The sequence below is a fragment of the Pelobates fuscus genome, chromosome 4 (genome assembly GCF_036172605.1).
Source record: "Pelobates fuscus isolate aPelFus1 chromosome 4, aPelFus1.pri, whole genome shotgun sequence".
In the NCBI taxonomy this organism is placed as follows: Eukaryota; Metazoa; Chordata; class Amphibia; order Anura; family Pelobatidae; genus Pelobates; species Pelobates fuscus.
The window spans coordinates 352555023-352578197 of NC_086320.1; the positions used below are offsets into that span (position 1 = coordinate 352555023).

The 23175-nt window shown below is 38.4% G+C and overlaps 1 protein-coding gene across 1 annotated transcript; it reads right to left on the bottom strand.

The window, feature by feature from the left end:
• Positions 1-3700: 3700 nt before the first annotated feature.
• On the bottom strand, positions 3701-17907 carry LOC134609127 (patched domain-containing protein 3). The gene is made up of 4 exons (XM_063452592.1): positions 17158-17907; positions 10065-10186; positions 8597-8742; positions 3701-5379 (listed from the first exon to the last, which is right to left on the bottom strand). The coding sequence occupies exons 1-4, from the start codon at positions 17905-17907 to the stop codon at positions 3701-3703; spliced, it is 2697 nt and encodes an 898-aa protein (XP_063308662.1).
• Positions 17908-23175: the final 5268 nt, after the last annotated feature.

The following is a 23175-nucleotide window of genomic DNA, read 5'->3' on the forward strand; positions in this document are numbered from 1 at the left end:
AATCGCCGAAGCTTGACTGGGTTCTCTGAGGCCCTCTTCCACTGGACCAAGCTGCAGCTCTCTCCTTCCAGACAGGCATCATCCTCTCTGCCTTTGTCTCTTCTGTTCCTCTACCAGGCAGGTATAGACATCTCTGCCTGCTCTACCTCCAACTACTGCCTTTGCAAAGGCACTTTCAACTCTCCAGCTTAGCTCTTTCTTTACATGACCCTGGGATCAGGGACCATTGTAGCCCGCCAACAGGTCTGAAAACTCTTTTACTTGAATGCCTATAAAAAACAGACAGGACACACAGTTCCCAAGGGAACTAACACACAATACTTTATTTACACTTAGGACTAGCCCCTATCCAAATTACATTAAACTTATGGCAAGTTGGAGACGCACTCAATCCAATAGATAAAACATAATCTTACGGGGAATCATACAGACACTCACATAACACAATACAGTATTTAGAAGAGGGCGGGGAAATCAAACACTGACAAGAAATGCATCCCCTGCCTGCATAAATTATAATATGCAAATATACCTGAATTTTAAATTAATGAGCCTTGCTATTCAGGTAGTGCACATAACTGTTTAAAGTATTTTACAACCAGCAGGTGGCGCTGCACAGGCTCCACAGCGAAATCCATCTAATTGGTAGAGAGCATCAGCAGGACAGGAGACCACATAAGACATTTAACAAATAACAATAATACACACTTTATAACAGAATAGCAAATGCCCTGTACAACTCCCATCCAAACAATAACAACACTTGCACTGCAATCCTGGACCCATGAAATGTCATCAGGGCTGTTTCCAAACTGAATAAAATTTGTGTAAAATCCATATTGTTTCTTCCAATATTACAGTCACTTTGGATCTAAGAATTACTGGCATATGAAAACCGTAGACATATCATAATAAAAAAAGTATTTATATTCAAAAAGCATTCTTGATATTTTGTACCACAGTGGTCTGTGACATTTGGCATAGAGATCAATGGGTATAGACTAGTGATTCTCAAACCAATCTTTAGGAACTATCCACAGATCAGATTTTACCATTGTTCCCAATCAAAACTAGTTGGATAATTCCTATACTCTAGTCTATTGCTGTAAACATTAATGTAGACTACAAATCTGGATAATTTACCCTCCCTCTATTTTATAAATAATATACCTTGTCCATTTACGTGAAATCAAACATATGAAACATACATATATTAAATGAGCATATAACACTACGACTACTACTAAAAACAATAATACACCAACATAGTCTGCAGTGCTGTACCATGAGTGGAATAATCTAATCTAACGGGATATGTTTTGCTTACAGGGACAATATGTGGTGAGTGTTCTGCTCAGATGAACTTTCAATCTAAACAACCTATATTGAACTGTGAATTACATATTGTGATAAACATTATGTAGGAAGAATGAAGAACAGATTGACCTCTAAAGAAAAAAAGTGTGCAAGTATGCTTGACATATGCTAAGCCTCTTGTTCAGAGCCTAACTGCCCTCAACTCTACAAACCTCCCTAATTGTGGTCTAAAGGAGCATTATTGTGTCTGGCAGGGCAGCCTGTCACTACATAATAGGAAAATCCAGCACCAAGTGGAGAACATGCTTTAAACCAGGTGTTTTTTTACAGGCAAAATTGAAACCCATAAATAGAATTCTAAGTGCCAGTAAAGAAGTATATAAATATATATCTGTTGTTTTTTCTTCATCTTAATTAAACAGTAAAACATATGACCTTTGAAGCTACACCTTTAAGACTGGTGGGGTCTTGCTCATCCTTGCTATAATTATCTAGGGGAATCTTCCTTCCACCACGTTTGCACATCTATGTACATAGAAATGTGAAGTGCATGACTCTATAACATCAATTTGGTGGAGGTACACTATAAAATATTAAATAGGTGGTATCTGGTACCTAGTAGGTGAGCAATGATATACCATGACTGTACCGATAGAGGTTAGAGATGTGAAAAATAGATAAAGGAGGATTGGCCCATATTTGGTGGGAGTGCTTAACAGGCCCTTTATATTTGAAGCTAAGCTAATTTTACTCCATTTAAATTTACATAATATCTTTGACCCATATTCTTTTATAGGTATCCCTATTTTGACTGCAGCAAAACTAATGATAGCCTAAAACTGGAAAAGTGTGGTGACACCATGTTGGCCTCTAGGTAAAGAGCAGTTACTATATCAAATAACGATGGAGAGGGGTATCCGTAAATCATCTGACAATAACTATGAATTCTGGTTGGAACAAATAGCAAAGCTATGAGGGGAAATACACTCCTGACAAAGTCAGACATGATATAAATATAATTGGAGTTCCCCTCTTCCATTCCTCCATCCCCCCCCCCCCCCCACGCAGGGAAAATTAAAAATAATTTAAAAATAAAAGTAAATTGTAAATTTGTTGAAATGTTATAATGTCTATTGTAGTATTTGTTTTTCTGTTTATTCCTTTTTGGTTTATGTGATATGTAACTTTTTAACGTACAAACGTACAACGTACAAACAAAACAAAATTCAATAAAAGATTAAAGATTTTAAAAAAAGAAATTGGAAGTGCATGAATTGTATAAAGTTCACAAATGAATTGTCAGTTTGAAATAGTCAGACTCAAAAAATAGACGTATCAGGAATACTACTTTCACTTGTGTCATTTTAAAACCCCACCACACTGGGTGTGTGAATAGCTTAAATCAACCTCTTACCCAGGATGAATACTGGGCCAATATAAAGTATGCCTAACGGAACTAGATAAGGATGTCCACTGTCCAATCTTTTATTTGTTCTAACTCTTAAAACTTTGCTTGAGAGCATAAAGGTTTTAATTTACTTAACCACTCCCATGGCATTTGCTGATGATTTTACTTTTATTCTTGTTGATCTATTGTCTTCTTTCTCAATTTTTCAGGAATTAATCGATAGCTTATTAATTTGGATGAATCTAAAATATTGGGATATCCCTCTACCCCTCTAAGTATTATACCCTTTTCCTCCTTATATACATTCCTCTTTAATATCTACCCCTTTAAATATTTAGGTATTTGACTGTCATCTTTTCCTTCCAATTTGGTAACTGACTGTTTTTAACCCATTCTATGTACCTTTGAATCCATCCTTAAATTAAATCTTCCCCATATATATTGGTTGGTTATGCAGCCCTCCACCTCTCTGCTGCTTGGGCGATTGCTTCTGCATTATGCCAAGTAACAATGAGAACCAATGATTAGAGCATCAGCTAAGCATTCTCAGCTTATCCCAGACACCCATCGTTGGTATGAATTGGTATGGCTAAGGAGAAGTTACACTTTTCCTTAGCTATATCTCGCAATGTGGGCGTTGACACAAGTTGCCAGTGTCAAACCAATCGAAATTGGTGTAACATTAAACATTGAGACAGCGCCAGGAGACTCCAGGCAACATAACCAATTCAATTAGATGAATTGGTCATGGTGCTTAGAATGTCCCATTAATTTTGACTCTCTTTTTTTCTGTGGTTCTTAGGAATCTTATCTGCCTCTTTTATGATTGATGAGGAAGAATACATTGAGATTTATCTAATTTTCAGATGTGTATACTCTTATATATAGATGTTAAAAAACTTACCCATCTTTCTGGCAGGCAGGGGGGCAACAGAAAATTAGCTATCTCACCAGCTATTTAATTTACATATAAATCTATGGGCAGTCAGGATCAGACCTGTATCGGTTTTGAAACTTGTAATGTGAGCTATTGTCATTTTGTCCCTGATGGTCTCCTGAAAAATCAAGGCTGTGTGGATTTTTAATTGTACCAGTGCACAGCTCATGATCTGACTTATCAACCTTAGGTTTTTTTCCACAATTTCCAAACAGAGTTAAAAACACCGGCAGAAAAACTAGCCCATGGAGCATGCCAAACGCAATGACAAGAAAAATTATCTTAAAAAAAGTTCTAAAGATATAACTCGCTGAGGCAGAAAGTGCAACCACCCCCAAGATTGTTGATAAACCTCCCTGTAAAATGGGGTAACCCAGAGAATGCAGGGCATCGATTATTCTGTCATTTGCCTTTGGTTTCTTGTTGGAAACATAAGCGTATGAAATATGAGCTGAGAAGTCAACTGAAAACCCGATACAAATAACAAGGTTGATCATTGATATAGAATCTAGATTTACCTGCCAGTAAGACATGAAACCAGTGACACCAACAATGATGGAGGCGATTGCGAAAGTCACCCACAGTGCACAGAGTGGGTTTGGAATTAAGAGTATCGAGATAACAAACATAGCGGCAGCAGCCACAAGGACATTTTGAATAGTGTTCTGAATGATAACCGTATATTGGTCAAAATATATAAATGCTGGATGATATACCAATAATGGAATATCACAGTCCTTTGCTATATCTCTGAGCTGGATTAACATATTTTTTTCATCAACTGCAGTGGTTACATTAACAGTCTGAATAAAAAAACGTGAAGCTTTTATGACATCCAATTCCAATTGCATATCTTGCTGAAATTCAGGGAAAATAACAAACAACCTACTGACATTTCCAATAAAATAATTCTGATTGTTTAAGTCCAGATTAAATCGTTCTGCAACAGTAACATATACTCTCAGCCATGACTCAGAAAATGCTTTGTTAACATAGGAATTATTTTCAAACGATTCCATGCAACGTTCGATTTTATTACGAACATCTGAATTCCAGTATGGGACCTCTTTGGTAATAGCAACCATAACTCTCGGACCATACTCTGAAAAGTATTTTTCCTCTTTGTCATAAAATGAAGATACATAAGAATCGTCAGAAGCCAAATTACTTAGGTCAATTCCTTCCTGTACTTGAAGACACCCATAAATACCACTGGCTAAATATCCACCATACAACATGACAACCATAATTTTGACCCAGATGTTTGTGAGAAATGGCCCATAATATTTATGGAAAAAGCCAGTAGCCAGATGTTCTACCTCCTTACCTGTTGTCTGGTCATATGCTCCCCCAACACAACAGGCTTTGTAGAAAGCCGAACGTTCGCTGTCAGCATGTTTTTCTACTTTTTTACAAACCAACCAATGCCTATTACTCTCTTCCCTTCTGCCATTGAGAGCCAAAAATGCACCAAAACAGGTAAGGTTATATATAAAACAAAACACTAAGGCAGTTCCAGTATATATACAAAATGACTGCACTGATCCAAAAGTTGTCATAATTCCTATGTAAAAGGCAAGAACATCAGTAAGAGTCGTTATAGTAATTGATACAGCCGCTTCTGCATATGTGTCCGCCATTCTTTCTTCGACAGACTTCTTAACTTGAGTTTGCTGCCAGCTTGAAATCATAATGAACATATCATCCACTCCAACACCTATAAAAATAAAAGGGAACAGCTAAGCAACAGGTGCTCTAATGCAAAACATCTGCATTTATGGCTTTTTATATTTTGGACAGAATCTCTTACATTGTGGTGGTTAATCAATGAACCATTACCAAGCATTTTTTAGACTTCAGACAACTGCCAAAGATGTAGTAATAGTAGGGATAATGGTCCTGGTCACTAAAGGGTTAGTTTTAATGTAATTCCATTTATCAAGCAAGTAGCAGCGTTTCGACCTTGAACCGAGGTCTTCAACAGCTTGACAAAGACCTTGGTTCCGGGTCAAAACGTTGCTGCTTGCTAGATACAAAAAAAATACATTAAAACAACCTATTTAACCCTTCACTGCTCATCCTTACTATTTCTACGTGTATATCGAGGTTGTGTCAGATGGCACATTGCGTGTTGGATGTAGAGTAGTGCAGTTCCTGTACTTTGGTAATTGCCAAAGATGTGACTAATGTCTGATTGGAAATATGTTCCAATCACAATTACCATTTAACCGGCTGTTATTAAGTGAAAATCTAATGTTTGAGTCCCATACTATTTACTTTGATGTCTATATTATAAACCAAATTAGGTAATGGAGTGAAATTTAACCAGTGGGTATCTACCATTCCATGAACACCTTATAGAGCATATAATATGGCATGGACTGTTTCAACTGGCAATCTTTATATATCAAAGTCTATGTAAATCCCTTTGATGTTTGTAGAGCTAATTTGGGGAAATCAGGGTCATTGCAGGACACAAGCAAAAGGAATGGGGACATAGAATTACACAGAGAAAGACATAGATAGAGGGAGGAGAAAGAGAGAAAAAGCAAGAGAGCCAAATAGAGAATGAGAGTGACATATACAGAGGGAAGTAACAAAGACGAAGAAACAAATGTAGAAACAGAAAGGTAGGCACAGAGAAAGGGAGAGGAGCAAGATCATAAATTGGGCATATTGAATTTAATTATATATATTTTATATAATCCCAATTAAATATGTCTTTAAAAAAATATATAAATTAACCCCTTAACGACCGAGGACGGTTCAGGACCGTCATCGGCATTTTTGCGTTGCCGACCGATGACGGTCCTGAACCGTCCTAACGGTCAGATGTACTTACCCGATCGCCGTCGTTCCCCCGGCGGCGATCGGCGGTGCTCCCGTTGTGGGGAGACTGCCTGCAGCCCAGACAGTCTCCCCATGGCGAATTAGGACCCCTGTGGCCATGTGATCGCCCAACAGGGCGACCACATGGTCACAATAGGTGTCCATGTGTCTGCCTGTAGGGGGACTGTCTGTGCTGACAGGCAGTCTCCCTGCCAGTGTAAAATCATAAAAAAGTTAAAGTTAATAAAAAAAAAAATAATTATATATGTGTATATATATATATGATATATAGACATATTATACCTATATAATATACGTCTATATATTATATATATAATGTCATGCTAAGTGTATTTTTATATTAATATGTACATATATTAATATAAAAATACACTTATAATTAAATTACACACGTATATATATAATATATATAATAACTATATATATTGTATGTATATATATATATATTATAAAATACAAATAAGTAAATTAAATTAAATAAAAAAATTAAAAATAATAATACAAATTTTTTAAAAAATTACATATCTATATGCAATTTTATTCTAACTGTATTTTGATATTAAAATATATATATTTATATCAAAATACACTTAGAATGAAATTGTATATATATCTATGTATATATAAATAAATAAATATAAAACGAAATATACATATGTCCATATACAAAATTACATAAATATACACGTAGACTTCAAATATATAAATATACATATATATTTAAATTCTACGTGCATATTTATGTAATATTTTTACATAATTAAGTAATTTTATTAATTGCAATTTGAGGGACCTGCCTGCCAACCCTGGCCGAAATTCCAGAGAATTTAATTTGCTAGCACTGTATTTTACCCTGTAACTTCCTATGACACCCTAAAACCTGTACATGGGGGGTACCGTTTTACTCTGGAGACTTCACTGAACACAAATATTAGTGATTCAAAACAGCAAAACCTATCACAGCGATGATTTTGTCAGTGAAAGTGACTTTGTTTCGCATTTTTCACACACAAACAGCACTTTTACTGATGATATAATTGTTGTGATATGTTTTCCTGTATTGAAACACTAATATTTGTGTTCAAGAAAGTCTCCCGAGTATAACAGTACCCCCATGTACAGATTTTATAGCGTTTTTGAAAGTTACAGGGTCAAATATATGGGTCAAATATTTTTACATTGAAAATGGCCAGGTTGGTTATGTTGCCTTTGAGAGCGTATGGTAGCCCAGGAATGAGAATTACCCCCATGATGGCATACCATTTGCAAAAGAAGACAACAAAAGGTATTGCAAATGGGGTATGTCCAGTCTTTTTTAGTAGCCACTTAGTCACAAACACTGGCCAAAATTAGCGTTCAATTTAGTTTTTTTGTTTTTTCACACAGAAAACAAATATGAACGCTAACTTTGGCCAGTGTTTGCGACAAGGTGGCTACTAGAAAAGACTGGACATACCCTATATTGAATACCCTGGTTTGTCTACTTTAAAAAAAATATGTACATGTGGGGTGGTATTCAGAGACTTTTGGCAGATAATAGTGTTACAATGTCACTATTGATAAATTTGAAAGAATATATGTTTTGAAATCGTAATATCCTACTTGTACCTATAACCCTATAACTTGCAAAAAAAAGCAAAAAAGCATGTAAACACTGGGTATTTTAAAACTCAGGACAATATTTGTAATCTATTTAGCAGTTTTTTTTATTCGCTTTTGTAGATGAGTAAAAGATTTTTCAAGTAAAAGTCAAAAAAAATTATTTTTTTAAATTTTTCATCATATTTGTTTGTTTTTTAAAATTAAATTACATGAGATTATATAAATAATGGTATGTAAAGAAAGCCTTTTTTGTCCTGAAAAAAACAATATATAATTTGTATAGGAACAGTAAATGAGAGAGCGAAAATTACAGCTAAACACAAACACCACAAAAGTGTAAAAAGATGCCTGGTCGCAAATGTACAACATCGCAAAAACAGTCCAGTCCTTAAGGGGTTAAAATTACTAAAAGTACATGTATTTATTTTTTTCACTATATGTTCTACCACCAGGACAAGACAAGTAAACTTTGTTGCACTTACCTAAAATAAGAAACGGGGCATTGGATACTGTAACAACGAAAGTAACCCCACAAAATAACAGCAAACCGAAACTACACAGGACCGCTAACCCAGCTGAAATTACTCCAAAGGAAGCGACCCACACCTTGTTTCTCACACTGTCCATTCTAAAATACAGAGATAAAGAGGATACCAACGGTGTAACAGACTGTTGAACACACAGATAATACTGAAAGGTCAAAGCACAGATATTTAACAAAATATAAAAACAATAGCTAAAATGTTAAAGGCACTATAAGCATCGAAAGTACTACGACTCATTGCAGTGACTATTTTATTATTAAAAATAAAAATAATAATAATAATAATTAGACTCATTGCAGTGACTATATTATTATTAAAGTAATAATAATTCGACTCATTGCAGTGACTATATTATTATTAAAGTAATAATAATAATAATTTGACTCATTGCCGTGACTATATTATTAATAATAATAATAATAATAATAATAATAATAATTTGACTCATTGCAGTGACTATATTATAATTAAAGTAATAATAATAATAATTTGACTCATTGCAGTGACTATATTATTATTATTATTAATAATAATAATAATTTGACTCATTGCAGCGACTATATTATTATTAAAAATAAAAATAATAATAATTCGACTCATTGCAGTGACTATATTATTAATAATAATAATAATTTGATTCATTGCAGTAACTATATTATTATTAAAAATTAAAATAATAATAATTCGACTCATTGCAGTGACTATATTATTATTAATAATAATAATAATTCGACTCATTGCAGTGACTATATTATTATTAAAAAAAATAGTAATAATTTGACTCATTGCAGTGACTGACTATATTGTTGTAAGTCTCTTGGAGCAGATCATTCCACCCTTCCATATTTTTGTTATTTCCACTAATTGGTGGTAATGGACTAAGATGTTTTAATCCTTTTAGAACAAGAGCTTTTCTATACTTCTGCACATTTGGTATTTAACTAAGACTTGTTTTAATGAAACGTGAGTTTCAATGATAACCAACTTAATAATTGGGGACAAAGAGACTTCGGAAAACATTGCCTTCTTATCGTATGATCTTGATGTCCTGACTTGATCAACCAACCCTTGCTAACTATCAAAGTAAATAAATAAATAAAAATACGAGATGATTAATTAAGGATTCTAAAACACATCAGTTCTTGTAGAGTAAAGGAATTGTTAAGGGCAGAAGTATTAACCAGAGACCGGCTGTGGGGAAGTTTGTGTCCTGCCCGATGAAGGCTGGCACAAGAGTAAAAAGGAAATGGGGCTTAGGGTTTTTTGCATTGGTTACAAATTTAGCCATGTATGGACAGCTATGGCAGGGGAAGGGTTAAAGTACTCCTATTGTAAAATAATGGTAGTGTTGATTCTTACATATGATAGTAGCACCATAATTTATATTTTAGTTGGAAATTCTTACCTTGTGCATGACATGATAGAAAATGTTATAGTCACAAAATATGTAATGGAATATAGAGGGATCACAGATTTTGTGGCATCTTCAAATTCTGTTTGTCTGGACACTGAAGTGAAATAAGATACCTGATTTTAAAAAAAAAAAAGTATTTATTATCACAGTGTTTTTTCTTAGCTTTGCTCATTTTATTATGTTATTGTTAACCCACAAAAGCCTGACATGACTAACAGGGTTAATCAGTAAAGTGTGTATCATTAGGAATTGGAATTCAATTTAGAATTTTAGGAACAAATGACAGAATTGGAAAAGATTTCAGTTTATCTACTACGGCCAGCAATGGTAAATTCCCTTTACATTTACTTTATATTACCATAAATTCAGACATTGACAAATCACCACGTAAGAGTTTCTGTCATGATCTGCTCTGCTCTGTTCTGATGTCTGGACTTGGCTTCTGGTATCCAGTACTCTTGTTTCAATTCTTGTTTGGTTTTCCTTGGTTTTTTGGTTTTCTAGTCTATGTCTGGTTTTCTTTATACTGGGATTTCTGGGTTCATTCCTACAGTTCGTCCCTGGATTTCCCAGTCTCCAGGTTTCCTTTAAATGTTTGTTTTATGTTGCCACACCCGTTTGTTTTCCATCATTCCTTTCTTTTTCAGAGTCCTGCAGGCAGCTGCTCAAAGCTTCTGCCCTTTCTTGCAGGTAAGTGCTATATATGTCTACTTAGGATGTTTTAGCATACATTAGGCAGTGTAGGATCTGCCAGATATGGGGTACATTGGCGTTGTTGGCAGGCTTATGCAATGTATGATCATATAGTGTGACTAAATCCCCATGATTTTCATATGTAGTACTTAGTTATTTCTCCTTTTGTTTTGCCTTTGTTATTTTGTCTTGTTTTAGTTTGTATACCCAGCCATGTACAGTCCTGTCCAGTCATGTTATGTTCATGTTTTCCTCATGTCTTGTGTATATGTTCTGGGTTTAGCTTACTATCCTTCTCTGGTTCTGGGTTCTATTAGTTCTGTCTTGTTTTCATGTGTGGTGCCTATCTCTAGTCATGCCTTGTTTCTAGTACTGGATACAATCTTGCTGCAGAGCCTCCCTATTCAGCTCCTGGGAGGTCTGCTTAATTTCCAAGCTCCTAGTTCCTGTTATCCGCTTAAGCTGAATCAGGGTCTTGGTATGTGGCTGCACAAATGCTGGTGCTCAACACCAGGGGGCGTGCGGTTATCCTGCACCGGACCCTGCTAATCCACCTTCACACTGAAGACTCCCACTTAACATCAGGCATATTGGGTCCCGGTCCATGCTCCGCCGCCTGGACACTGTGTCTGGGTTCCGGGCACCGGACTACCACCCTGACAGTTTCCTTTACAATTCCCCTTTTCTAGACCCTATCACAATGTGTAATAACTCAGCTATTATAAAACAGCTTTTTCGTCACACAATTTCCAGAGAAAACCGATGGGCAAACAAAAGAAACACAATGTTGAAAATAGCCACTATGAGATGAAAACGAGGGCCAGTGCCGAGTGTAGGAATGTAACACTAATAAAATAATAATTAACTTTTCTTAGAGCGCTATATGTTTGTCAATGCAATTTTAGAGCTTAGCTCGAATTTTGGTGCACAATTTCTATTGTTTTCATTCAGTGTAAAAACTTTTTATTATTGGTTTAGATTGTAGGGACAGACTAGGATGTTTAGTTGACATGTTTATTACTGATAGGTGCCCTCGAAGGCTCAGAGACAGGACTATTCATGCAGTGTCTGTTAGGGACATTAGGGGTAGTTAGGGACATTAATCATCATTTTTTTCATGTATCCTGTGGACTTCAGCTTAGATATTTTCTGCTTAAGTTTTTCAGCAGTTCTTTATTATTTATTTAAATAATGTTACATTCCTACACTCGGCACTGACTCTCATTTTCATCTCATAGTCACTTTTTGCAAAATTGTGTTTCTTTTGTTTGCCCATCTGTGTCAATTGCTGGTAATTAGATATTCAGCTGAGTTATCTGCTTATAGATACTCACTTTCAGCTGCCAGACCGACTTGGATGTTTAATTATACTACCCGGACATCCCCTAGCCAACCCGGCAGGGTCTAGGTGGGTATGCCGACCCATGGAACTAAGGGGGAGTATTGTGAAGAAAATGGACTTTTATTTAACATTTTCTTCTTTATTCCTTTGTTTCCTCCATTTACTGCATGGATATTGAATATTAGTTCGGTAGTTTGAAACTACCGAACACCGACCACTCTCCTCGACCTCACGAACCACCGCTGAAACTACCAAACGCCGGCTTCTCTTACTTACCGAACAGCCAGAAGAGCGCCATTCGGTAGTTTTGTTCGTACAGACAAAGGGAGCAATCGCTGCTATGAGCCAGGAGGATCAATTCTGTTCTTTGTTTGTTTTTTACCTTTTTCTTAATTGACCGACCGCACACGCTGAATTCGTGGAACTGTTTTGGGCAGGAGCCGATCTGGGTGAAATTTGGATATGTTTGTCCCCCAGATCGGGGCTATCAGGGGGTATGTAATTTGTGTGGATACCTTGTGGGGAAAGGGGTGTTCCAACTTTTGGGAAAATTGTGTGCCCTCTGCCTGGAGATAATTGATTTATTCCTTAACTTATCTCAATATCTCCCAGGCAGAGGGAAGGCATGTATTACTGTAAAACTGTATGATGATTGGCTAATGTCTTTGTTTGCTGTGGGAGGTACTCTTGCAGGAGGATTTCTCATAAAAGCCAGTGTGTTTTCAATAAACCTTATTCCTGTTACACCCTTCATGAAGTCTAGGCTCATGTTTGGGGAATATTCTATTTGCTGGGGAGAATCGTCTTGGAATCTGCATTCATCTACACTATTCCTCTACTCCCTGCTGCAGCTATAATCACTTATGCTCAGCTGTTGGGAAAGGAATAGAAGACCGCAGTACCATAACCACTGCAGGTCTTAACAGTAAGTGCTTTTAATCAGCAGTGAAATTTAATTTGTGTAGATTTCAGACAGACGTCATTTTGACATTGATCATGGCCCTAAACTCTTTAATATCTTTACCTTTTGATTAATAAAGATAGCTTAGGCAGTAACTAAGAACCCCCCTTTTCTGATTTTGGAGATTTTATTTTTTGCAATTTACATATTATATCGCAAGGAAACTTTGGGATATAATATAATATATATCCTGTGTGATTATCTTTGCCTCTATGTCCTAATTGTTTCATTAATATACTTCTTGTATCTCCAGTTTAGTCTAGCTGCATAAGTACTTTTTCATTTATTTAAGTGATATAAGCAGCCACAGATAAAATTATATATATACGTTATCTATAGAGAGCCATATATAAAGTCCCGGAGACACAGTCCTTTGGTGTGCTTAAGGACAGAAGGCAGGGCACGTGGGTCCCCGGCCGAGTGGTTGGAGCCTCATGTCGGGTCATCTCTAGGGCTAGGTCCCGGTCCCACTGCTCTCACTGTCGCAGACCTCGGGATGAAAGGCGGTGCGTGTGCTGGGTCCCAGCTGGTTGTGGCGGTGGAGGTTCTCGGTTGAGTGTCGTCCGGCGAGTGCTCCAGGCCCAGGGCCGTCAGGAATAGTATTGCATCCTCAGTTGAGGTGAGTGTGTGCATGGTGCCGTTTTTGGTCACTGTCATGGAGCCGTTCATTCCCCATTTGTAGCCTATGTTGGCTGTTCTAAGCTGGCTGGTTATCGGATGGAATGTTTTACGCCACAGGAGGGTTGCCTTCGTGAGATCTTGGTAAAACATCAGGGAAGCTTCTTCAAAGTGTACAGTGGTTTTACCCTTGAGTGCTGATATTATTAGAATTTTATCGTGGGTCGTGGAGCACCGGAGGATGACGTCTCTTGCGACTGTGGTCAGTGTCCCCGCTGGCCCTGGCAGGCGGTATATTCCTTCTATGGTCAGTTTTTTGGCTACTACATGGGACATGATGGTGGTCAGTAAGTGTCTGACATAGTGGGGTAGCTCTTCCGCTTTGATTGCCATTGGGATGCCCCTTATTTTGATATTGGTGCGGCGGTGTCGGTCTTCCATAGCCGTAACTTGTGCCGTGATGGCTCTTTGATGGGACCAGATCTGTTGTACCGTGGTTTGGAGCTCAGTCATCTGAGTTTGGACATCTGCAATGTCTCTCTCCGAGGCCTGTACCCGGTCTGTGATGGCTTTCAAATTGTTTTTGATAGGAGCGAGTTCGGTCGCTAGGATTTTATGAAAGTCCGTCAACAGGACCTTCAGGTCATGTCTGGTCGTCGGTGTGGAGTCGGTGGGGGCGTCGGGTTTCATCAGATGAGCGGTTGCCGACTGTTCTGCCCCACTCTGCTCGTCCTGAGGTGCCAGGATATTAGGTCGCGTAGAGGTGATGGGCCTCGGGGCTTCCGCCGGAGCGGGATGAGGCTGCACGGGCCGTTGGAACATTGTCCCGATGTCCCTGTGTTCCGTTGCTGCCGATTTTTGAGAGTGGCAGCCCATAGCTGGCATGTGGGACGGGATGTCGGGTGATGCCCAGTATATGTCACTGCTCGCCTGTCGCGTGAGGATTGCCTCCAGGTCCGTGAGGGACAATGTGGGGTAGGCCCCGTTTTTCCGTCTCCGTCTGGGCTGGACCTTAGGCTGGAAAAAGGGCATTGATAGCCTCGGGAGACGGTAGGGATTGCAGCTGGGACCTTTATGGGTCGAGGTGGGCTTTCGATTTTGTGAAATTTATGGTTTTGTGATTGTTCGCAGAGGAGCTCGCATGCATGGCGTCTATTTCAGGCTGGTGGTCAAGCTCCGCCCCCCCTTAGAAGCTGTTTTATGTACTATTTTGTATATACATTTTTTAAATTGGTATAATAAAAGTTAAAGGGACACTCAAGGCACCCAGACCACTTCTGCTCATTGCCAACTCCCACTACTCCTAACCCTGCAAGTATAATTATTGCAGTTTTTTATAAACTGCAATAATTACCTTGCAGGGTTAACTCCACCTCTAGTGGCTGTCTACTAGTCAACCACTAGAGGGAACTTCCTGCTTCATAGCACAGGAAACCTGTGTGAGGACCTCCAGCGTCGCTCAAATCCCCATAGGAAAGTATTGAAATTCGTTTTAAATGCTTTCCTATGGGGAGCGCTAATGCGCATGCGCATTAGGTCTCCTCGGCCGGTGGGCGGGATCAGTCTCGCCCACAGGCCGACGGAAGCACAGGAGGAGACTCAGGTAAGTCACTGAAGGGGTTTTCACCCCTTCAGTAACCGGGGATTGGTGGGTGGGAGAGAGAGAGTACCTCCAGTGCCAGGAAAACGGATCGTTTTCCTGGCACTGGAGTTTCCCTTTAAGTTTAGTGGTATAATAAAAGTTAAGTGGGCAGTCATGTGTTCGCTTTTTCATTATCTGGTATTTCATTAGTGATTAAACCCCACATTAGTTTCATACTTTCTCTAACCATTCTATGTTATTCAGTCTTTGAAAATATATGCTACAACTTCCTTGTCACCTGCTCTAACAAAAATCCATCAATAATTATCTAAACCTTAACTGGTGATGAAAGCTGTTCTAAACTGGGACAAATTAACTATCCATTCAAACACTTTGTAACTAATTATCCTTGCGATTCAAACTCAGGGGATAAAATAGACCATTCTAACCCATGAAATTGACACAGTAGCATTAAAATAAAAATATATGTCAGAACAATACCCTCTCCTAGTAACTTCTCTTTATTAGATATAAGATTTGATTAAATATTTTTGGATAAGCTTATCAAATTATTTAATATTTTTAGATAAACATTTACAAATGATCTAACATTTTGAAAAATATTTAAAAAACATTTTTATAGGTGACTTTTGGATATTTTAATATTTGTAAAAAAAAAATTCAAAGTTTAGCCATACATATTAAACCATTTCAAAAGCGTATCCGAAAATATTAAATTGAAGTTTTAATGAATAAATTCCCCAAAAATCACTGGACCAAAATCTGTATACCCCAATAGGACCAGGGAATAACCCAGTCCCCCTGGTCTCTCATCCCCTCGTATATAGTTGGGATCAAGCAGATCCTCAACCAACGGTCATCTGTAATATACAAATAAAATAACACTCCAATCCAATAAAAACTAATTAATAGGTATCTCCAAATTATAAAAATATTGTCTAGGTAAAAGTGCCGGAACTGATGTTTAAGTTGTGCATTGTTCCTTTGGGTGGAACCAGTCAAATTTATGCATTTTACACCAAATTGTAGTTGGATGCTGCCATGCATATTTTGCCCACAGTGTGGGTTTAAAAATAGTCCAGATAGGACTGAAACATCAAAACTTTTTTGTAATATTTGATGCTTCAATAAACAAGCACGATTGAAAAATACTATTGAGTCCTGCGAGTGCACTTCAACAAGGTTTTATATATATATCGCACATTCTCACCCAAAGTGCTTTGTGTGGTTAAAAGGTACTTATCTGATGGACTTTATGACATACAGCCTATCCAAGGGATATCCTAGACAGTGCCCCCTCTCAGAATAGCCAAAAAAACAACCTCTCTAGGGATACAACTGTAAATCTACAAAATAATAAAAGCACAGTGTAATTACAAATGCTTGTATTTCTTTCGTAGATTTACAGCCAAATATATTTTAACACACCCGGATATGGTAATTGGTACAGCTTTCCTAGGAAATTGCAGTTAGTCATTAAAAACTAATTTGAATGGGATCCACCCGTGGCATAAGCTATTAAGGTTTTTTTTTTATATGTCTCTAATGGTTTGTCTTTTATTTACCCAATCTAGATGACAATATCTTACATTGTTAAAGTTTCTTACACATATAAACACGGCTATAGCTGCAGTCCCTATTATCCCTTTTATTGATGACTGGAGATGCAGCTGGTTTTAATCTGGCCATGGCATCTAATGGGGTTAAGTGGTTAGAGCCCAACAAGTCAGGGGAAGGGCAGCGCTCACCACCTTTAAACTTCACCAGCTGCCAGTGAAAGATAATAAAATATGGCATATACACAAATTATTATATTTTTACTACTAAGTTTTTTAGAATGTAATTGAGAGTAAAATGTTTTCCTTACCTCTATATTTGTCAAATTCAATGTACTGATTTCATTTGGGATGGAATTGATGAAGTGGTTGATCCATAGTAAGCTTTTAGCTTTGTCTTGACCACTGTCTTCTCTCAGGTAATACACTAATCTCACTGCACGGGCTTTCTGTACAATTTCTTCTGGGCCCAGCATGACTCCTCCAAGATACGTCCCCAGAAATGTATTCTGGAACATTGGATAAGTCACATAGATTGTCTCTATTTTATCAGGGTTACTTTGCACTGCACTTAGCAAAGGGTTTGAGTCAAGACATTGGAGACCCTGGATCTCTGCACACAGCTGGGAAAAAGTAAGGTTCTCTTCCTTCCCAAGATCTGACGTTGAGACATTCAAACTTCTCACCTTCTCGTCCAATTTCAAGAGTTCTCTAAATGTGTTTGCTGTCAGAACGTTATCAAACAAACTGACTGCAATCAACGAAACAAAAGAACCTTCTGTATAAAGTCGTGTAGCAGAAAACTGTCCAGTGTCGTTGACTGGGAAATGTGTTTTTATAAAGTCTCTCTCTTTCTTGGCTGGTCCTCCGATAGGTGTAAATTGCTCTTCTATGTCATATGCTTCTCTCTGTGGTAAAAAATAAAAACCAGCTCCTAGCCCTGCAGATACAAGGATAGGAATCACAAGAAACCACCAGGGGTATCTGCCAATCAGCCATCCTAGTTGCCTGAAACCACGGGAGAGAGGTTTCTCTATACAATCTGTATGGAAGCCAGCCATTCTCCACGTTAACAGCTTACTCTGCAATGTAGTAACACTGTGAGTACGGCAGCAGATACCTGGAATAAACTCGTAAAAAGATTCAGGAGGACGTAATATAGACTGCTACCTCCTCGCTCTGTGTCTTATGATTAAGCCACATTAACATTAATAAAACAGTAACAGTAACTCACTGTCTGGGAAAAAACCAAAACGAAACAGAGTTCCGTGTAAACAAGGTAACCACTGATAAGTCACCTGGTTTTAACCTTTGACCACATGATTCACTGACTTATGAGGACTGTACATATGATAAATGCAAGACATATCTGAATCGATTCCACTGATATCTATTGATAACATTGTTTTAATTTACTTGTAAGAGAGGGTTACGTCAGTGTATAAAACGTATCATGAATTAAAAAACCTCCACAGATATAAAGTCCTATGATGACCTGAATAAACTCATGCACTGTGTGTTAACCCTGTCACTGCTGTGCCTTTCTGAACTGAAGAAAATATTTTGGTGTCTACAGTAAAACACAAGCTCGGTGCTCTTTCTTTGAGGGTATGCCCAAAAATCATACAATATATTATTTTTCTTCGGTTTTTGCTTTATCGGATTATGCGATTAGCTTTTTTATAACCCATTCTGTGCAAAGAATACAGTACTGAGAAGGTAAGAATATGGACATTTTAACAATGTACACGGTAGTTAACTGTGTCAATGTAGCTTTTCTTAGTCCCACCATGAAAAGTTCAATGGTTTCATGATTTTGATTAGTTCACCCTGTTAACATGTTAGAATATTGGATTACATGATAGCATTTTCTATTAGATAGAAGCATTTAAATAATGCGATTTAAAAAAAAATTGATTTGCATCAATTAGCTAAATGTCCAACCATAATTGAAAAGAAACAGAAACGGTAATAGCTTCTACTTGTTTTATAATGTTAATCCCAGTTTAAGATATGGAATACTTCATGACTTTTGTCAATCTTTTACTAATTATGCCCCTCAGCAATTTAAATAAATGAAGCAGAAAATTACAATATTTATAAAATATTTTACCCGGATGCATACATTTCTCTAGTTTTCAAGTATGTCCTGGGTCCACAGAACATTGCATTGTTACAATAGAATACAATATTACAATATACAATCAATATATATAAATATATACATACACACATATATAAATGTAATACATAACAGGTAATAAATATATTCAACCACGACAGGTGCATTCTGTGCTGAGGTATATTGCCATAGATCTCTTAAAAGATTTTAGATTGAATGAATGAAGATTTGACTGTGTCCCGGAGGTTATTCCATAATTGCAGTGCTCTGTAGGAAAAGGAAGATCGAGTCACTTTATTTTTGTATTACGGTTTGCTAAATATCATGCTGGTACTGGATCGGAGGTTATAGGAGGTCGGAACAGTCGGGGAGAGCATTCTACTCAGGTAGGGTGGGAGCTTCCCAGAAATGTTCTTATACACAAGGCTGGAAAGATAAAGAGTGCGTCTGTTTCCTTACTGTAGGGCTTAGGCAGGATTTGTTTCTGTACAGGGCACCTAGATTTGGGTAAAGTTTTGAAGAGATTTTTTCAATGTGAAGGCCAAAGGATAGATTGGGGTCTAGCAATATACCTGGATATTTAAAAGAGCAGACTGCTGTCAGTGTGCCATTTGAATTTGTTCTGGTTCACAGTTGTTGATTTTGTAGTTTATGTAATTAAGTACAGTTCCAAACATCATTGTAACTGTTTTGTCAGTGTTTAGGAAGAGTTTGTTATCCACTATCCACTTTTCTACCTCTGTGAATTGGTTTTGGAGCAAAGCCTCAAGCTGCGGTAGATTGGGTTTACTAGCGTAGATTACAGTGTCGTCTGCATACATGTGTACAGTTGAGGATTTGCAGACGTTAGGCAGATCATTTATAGATACTGTAAAGTGAATAGCAGGGGGCCGAGTATGGAGCCTTGGGGAACACCACACATGACTGGAAGAGGGAGGGAAGCACTATCAGAAATGGCCACATATTGCAATCGGTCTGAAACATACGATCGAAACCAGGTTAGCGAACGATCACCAATGCCTGAGTTTTTACGTTTTTGCAAAAGAATGCCATGGTCTACTGTGTCAAAGGCCTTGGCAAAATCAAGGAAAATGGCTCCAGTTTAGTCTCCTTGTTCCATGCCAATTTGGATGTCATTGCAAACTTTACATAGTTGCGTGTGGACGCATTTTTCCAAGATTTTTGACAATACTGGGAGCAATGATATCGGGCGATAGTTAGATACCAAAGTATTGTCACCACTTGTATGAACAGGTACAACTTTTTCAGTCTTCCAAAGTTTGGGTATGTATCCTGACACCAGGGATTCATTACTAAAGGTAGTGACAGGTTTAGCAATTTCTGGCGCACTGAGCTTCAGCAACATTTCTGGGATTTGATCTAGTCCACACTGGTTTTTAATTTTTATTTAATTAAGATGTGTTTTAACGACACTAACAGGCACAGGTCTAAAATTGAATTTTTCTATATGAGGATTTTGAAGACTTGGCAGAGCATGATCTTTATTTGTGGTCTGAAAATGAGTGTCATTTGTTATCTTAGCAACCAGGGTGGTAGCACATCCAACACAATAATTATTAAACGTATTTGCTACATCTAGGGGGTGTTGCAGAGTTTGATTGTCCATTTTGACAGTGGAGGGTTGGGAGTGGATAGTGGTGGTTTGTATGCGATTTATGATTTTCCAAAAGTTTCTTGGAGCTGATAGGGTATTGTTCAAATTTTCACTGAAATATTGGGCCTTTGCCATTTTTGTTTGTTTTGTGCATGCATTTCGCCACTGTCTGTAGGTACAGTGATCGTTCATAAAGTCAGTACGCTTGAACTGTGACCACAGTGAATTTCTAAACTGGTACATTTGAATGAGGTCAGCTGTAACCCAGGGTAGATGTGTCCCTTTTATTTGCATTTTACGCAAAAAAGTTTATAAAAAAAAGTTTAGAACAAATTTACATTATAAACCATATAAATTATTTTAGATTCATCCATTCCTTATGTTTTGTAAAATAGTTGTTTATTTCTTCACACAGAGTAAAACACTATAGGAACCAGGTCAATTATGTGTCTTTCCCAAAATCATAACAACACATTTCATTTTGATGTAAAAAACGGAACTATGGGTATTATATATACTGTTTACTTCCACAGTCTTCTCAGAAGAGGAAAGGGGAGAGGAGTGGGGGTGGAAATGCATAGCCCAGTTGGAACTGCCATCTACATGACAGGGCATCTCTTCCTGCAGTTTGGGGATCTGGTGTTCTTGAGTAGAAGCTGTGGACTTGCGGGTTGCCATCAGATCCACTTGGGGCTTACCCCATATCTCTACTATCATCTTAAAAACATTGGTGGACAAGCACCATTCCCCTGAATCTATCTTCACTCGACTTAGAAAGTCTGCCACTGTATTCTGTTCTCCTGGAAGGTGACCCACATCAGACCCAGAAGGTGTTTTTGTGCCCAGTTTTCATCAGTCTCATGATTCTTTCACTTCGAGTTCCTCCCTGGTAATTTATGTATGCCACCAAAGTGGCATTGTCTGATCTTATCTTTACCCATTTGCATTGGATTAGATCTCGAAAATGCTTAAGTTTCCTCAAGACTGCTCAAAGTTCCAGAAGAATAGAAGGGGAATTCTTTGCTGAGAATAAACACGTTGCAAGGTGACGAGGAAAGAAACCACCTGGACTGGGAATCTGTGCACGAGGGCTGTGCAGGAAAGGCACTCCAATACACAGTGCAGACAAGGTCACAAGCAGAAGGATAGTCAGGGGTAGAGATGTCCCAAATAGTTTGCTGGCGAATCGTTCCTGGCGAACATAGCTTGTTCGCGTTCGCCACGGTGGGCGAACATATGCGATGTTCGGTCCGCCGCCCTATTCGTCATCATTGAGTAAACTTTGACCCTGTACCTCACAGTCAGCAGACACATTCCAGCCAATCAGCAGCAGACCCTCCATCCCAGACCCTCCCACCTCCTGGACAGCATCCATTTTAGATTCATTCGGAAGCTGCATTCTTAGTGAGAGGAGGGACAGTGTAGCTGATGCTGATTTAATAGGGAAATCGATAGCTAGGCTAGTGTATTCAGTGTCCACTACAGTCCTGAAGGACTCATCTGATCTCTGCTGTAAGGACAGCACCCCAAAAAGCCCTTTTTAGGGCTAGAACATCAGTCTGCTTTTTTTTTAACATCAATGCCGCTACACATAAAAGTCCGATGGGCGGTCATTACCTAGACATTCAACCTTCAGTCCCAGAATTAAGAAGAAAAAGAGAAAAAACATTATTGGAACATTATTAATATTTAATTCACATAAGCAGGGTCTTTATGCTTCTACATGAATAACACCTTCCCAACTACGTATCCATACAGTGCATTTCCCCTTAATAAAGTGCATACTCAGATAAAGTGCTCCAATTTAAAGTGCAGAGGGGAACACCAACTCTAAAGTGCATAATACTATTCTTATCTTTTAATAAGGCACACGTAGTCAGGATGTTCATGCAATTTACAAAATATGTCATGATACTCACTATTATCAGTATACCTTAATCAAAAAGCTCGTCAATTCCAACAAAATCTACTAAAAAACCTAGTTAAAAAGGGAGTGGTTTAGGGGGGCGGGGCCTGACTGCCATGGAGGGAAGACGTGCCTGACTAGAGCTCCCTGTGAAAATCGGAAAAATGGCTACAAAGGCACTCTTTAACTCACCACACGAGACCCCAAGCGACTTACCACCTCCAAGTTCCCACGGTGAACCGGTAAAGCGGCCCGTGAGAGGACGTTGGGCAGCAGAATATACACGCGAGGGCATGCGGCCTGGTATGTGCCGGGCGGGAGAGGCGGCCGACCTCCCAACCTGGAGCCATCCGGAGACTACAAGCTACGAACGGGCACCCCGCAACCCCCCCCCTTGGACCGGTGGGGGTGATCCCGGTCCACCCCAGGGGGTCCCCCCCGACACAGCGCTTATGCCGGTGAGAACGACCGGAGAGACGAAGGGCCCACCCACAATGGCGGAGAACACGAGTTCCCCAGGCAATCAGGGGACCAGGCCCGTCTCTGAGTCCAATCTGGACCGCATCTTCACGGACTTCTGGTTGAAACTCGAACAAGTACTGCAACTAAACGATACTCGTCCACCCAGCTCAAACCATCCACCTCGACAGTCACCCCCTGACCCTCCACGGCGGGGAGCTGAGCCA

Bases quoted from the DNA above. Each gene is read 5' to 3' on its own strand.
- LOC134609127 (XM_063452592.1), bottom strand. From the start codon at position 17,907: ATGGCTGGCTTCCATACAGATTGTATAGAGAAACCTCTCTCCCGTGGT. The intron at 8,743-10,064 runs GTAAGAATTTCC...TCTGTATTTTAG, and splicing joins TCTATCATGTCATGCACAAG to AATGGACAGTGTGAGAAACA. The intron at 5,380-8,596 runs GTAAGTGCAACA...TTATTTTTATAG, and splicing joins TGCCCCGTTTCTTATTTTAG to GTGTTGGAGTGGATGATATG.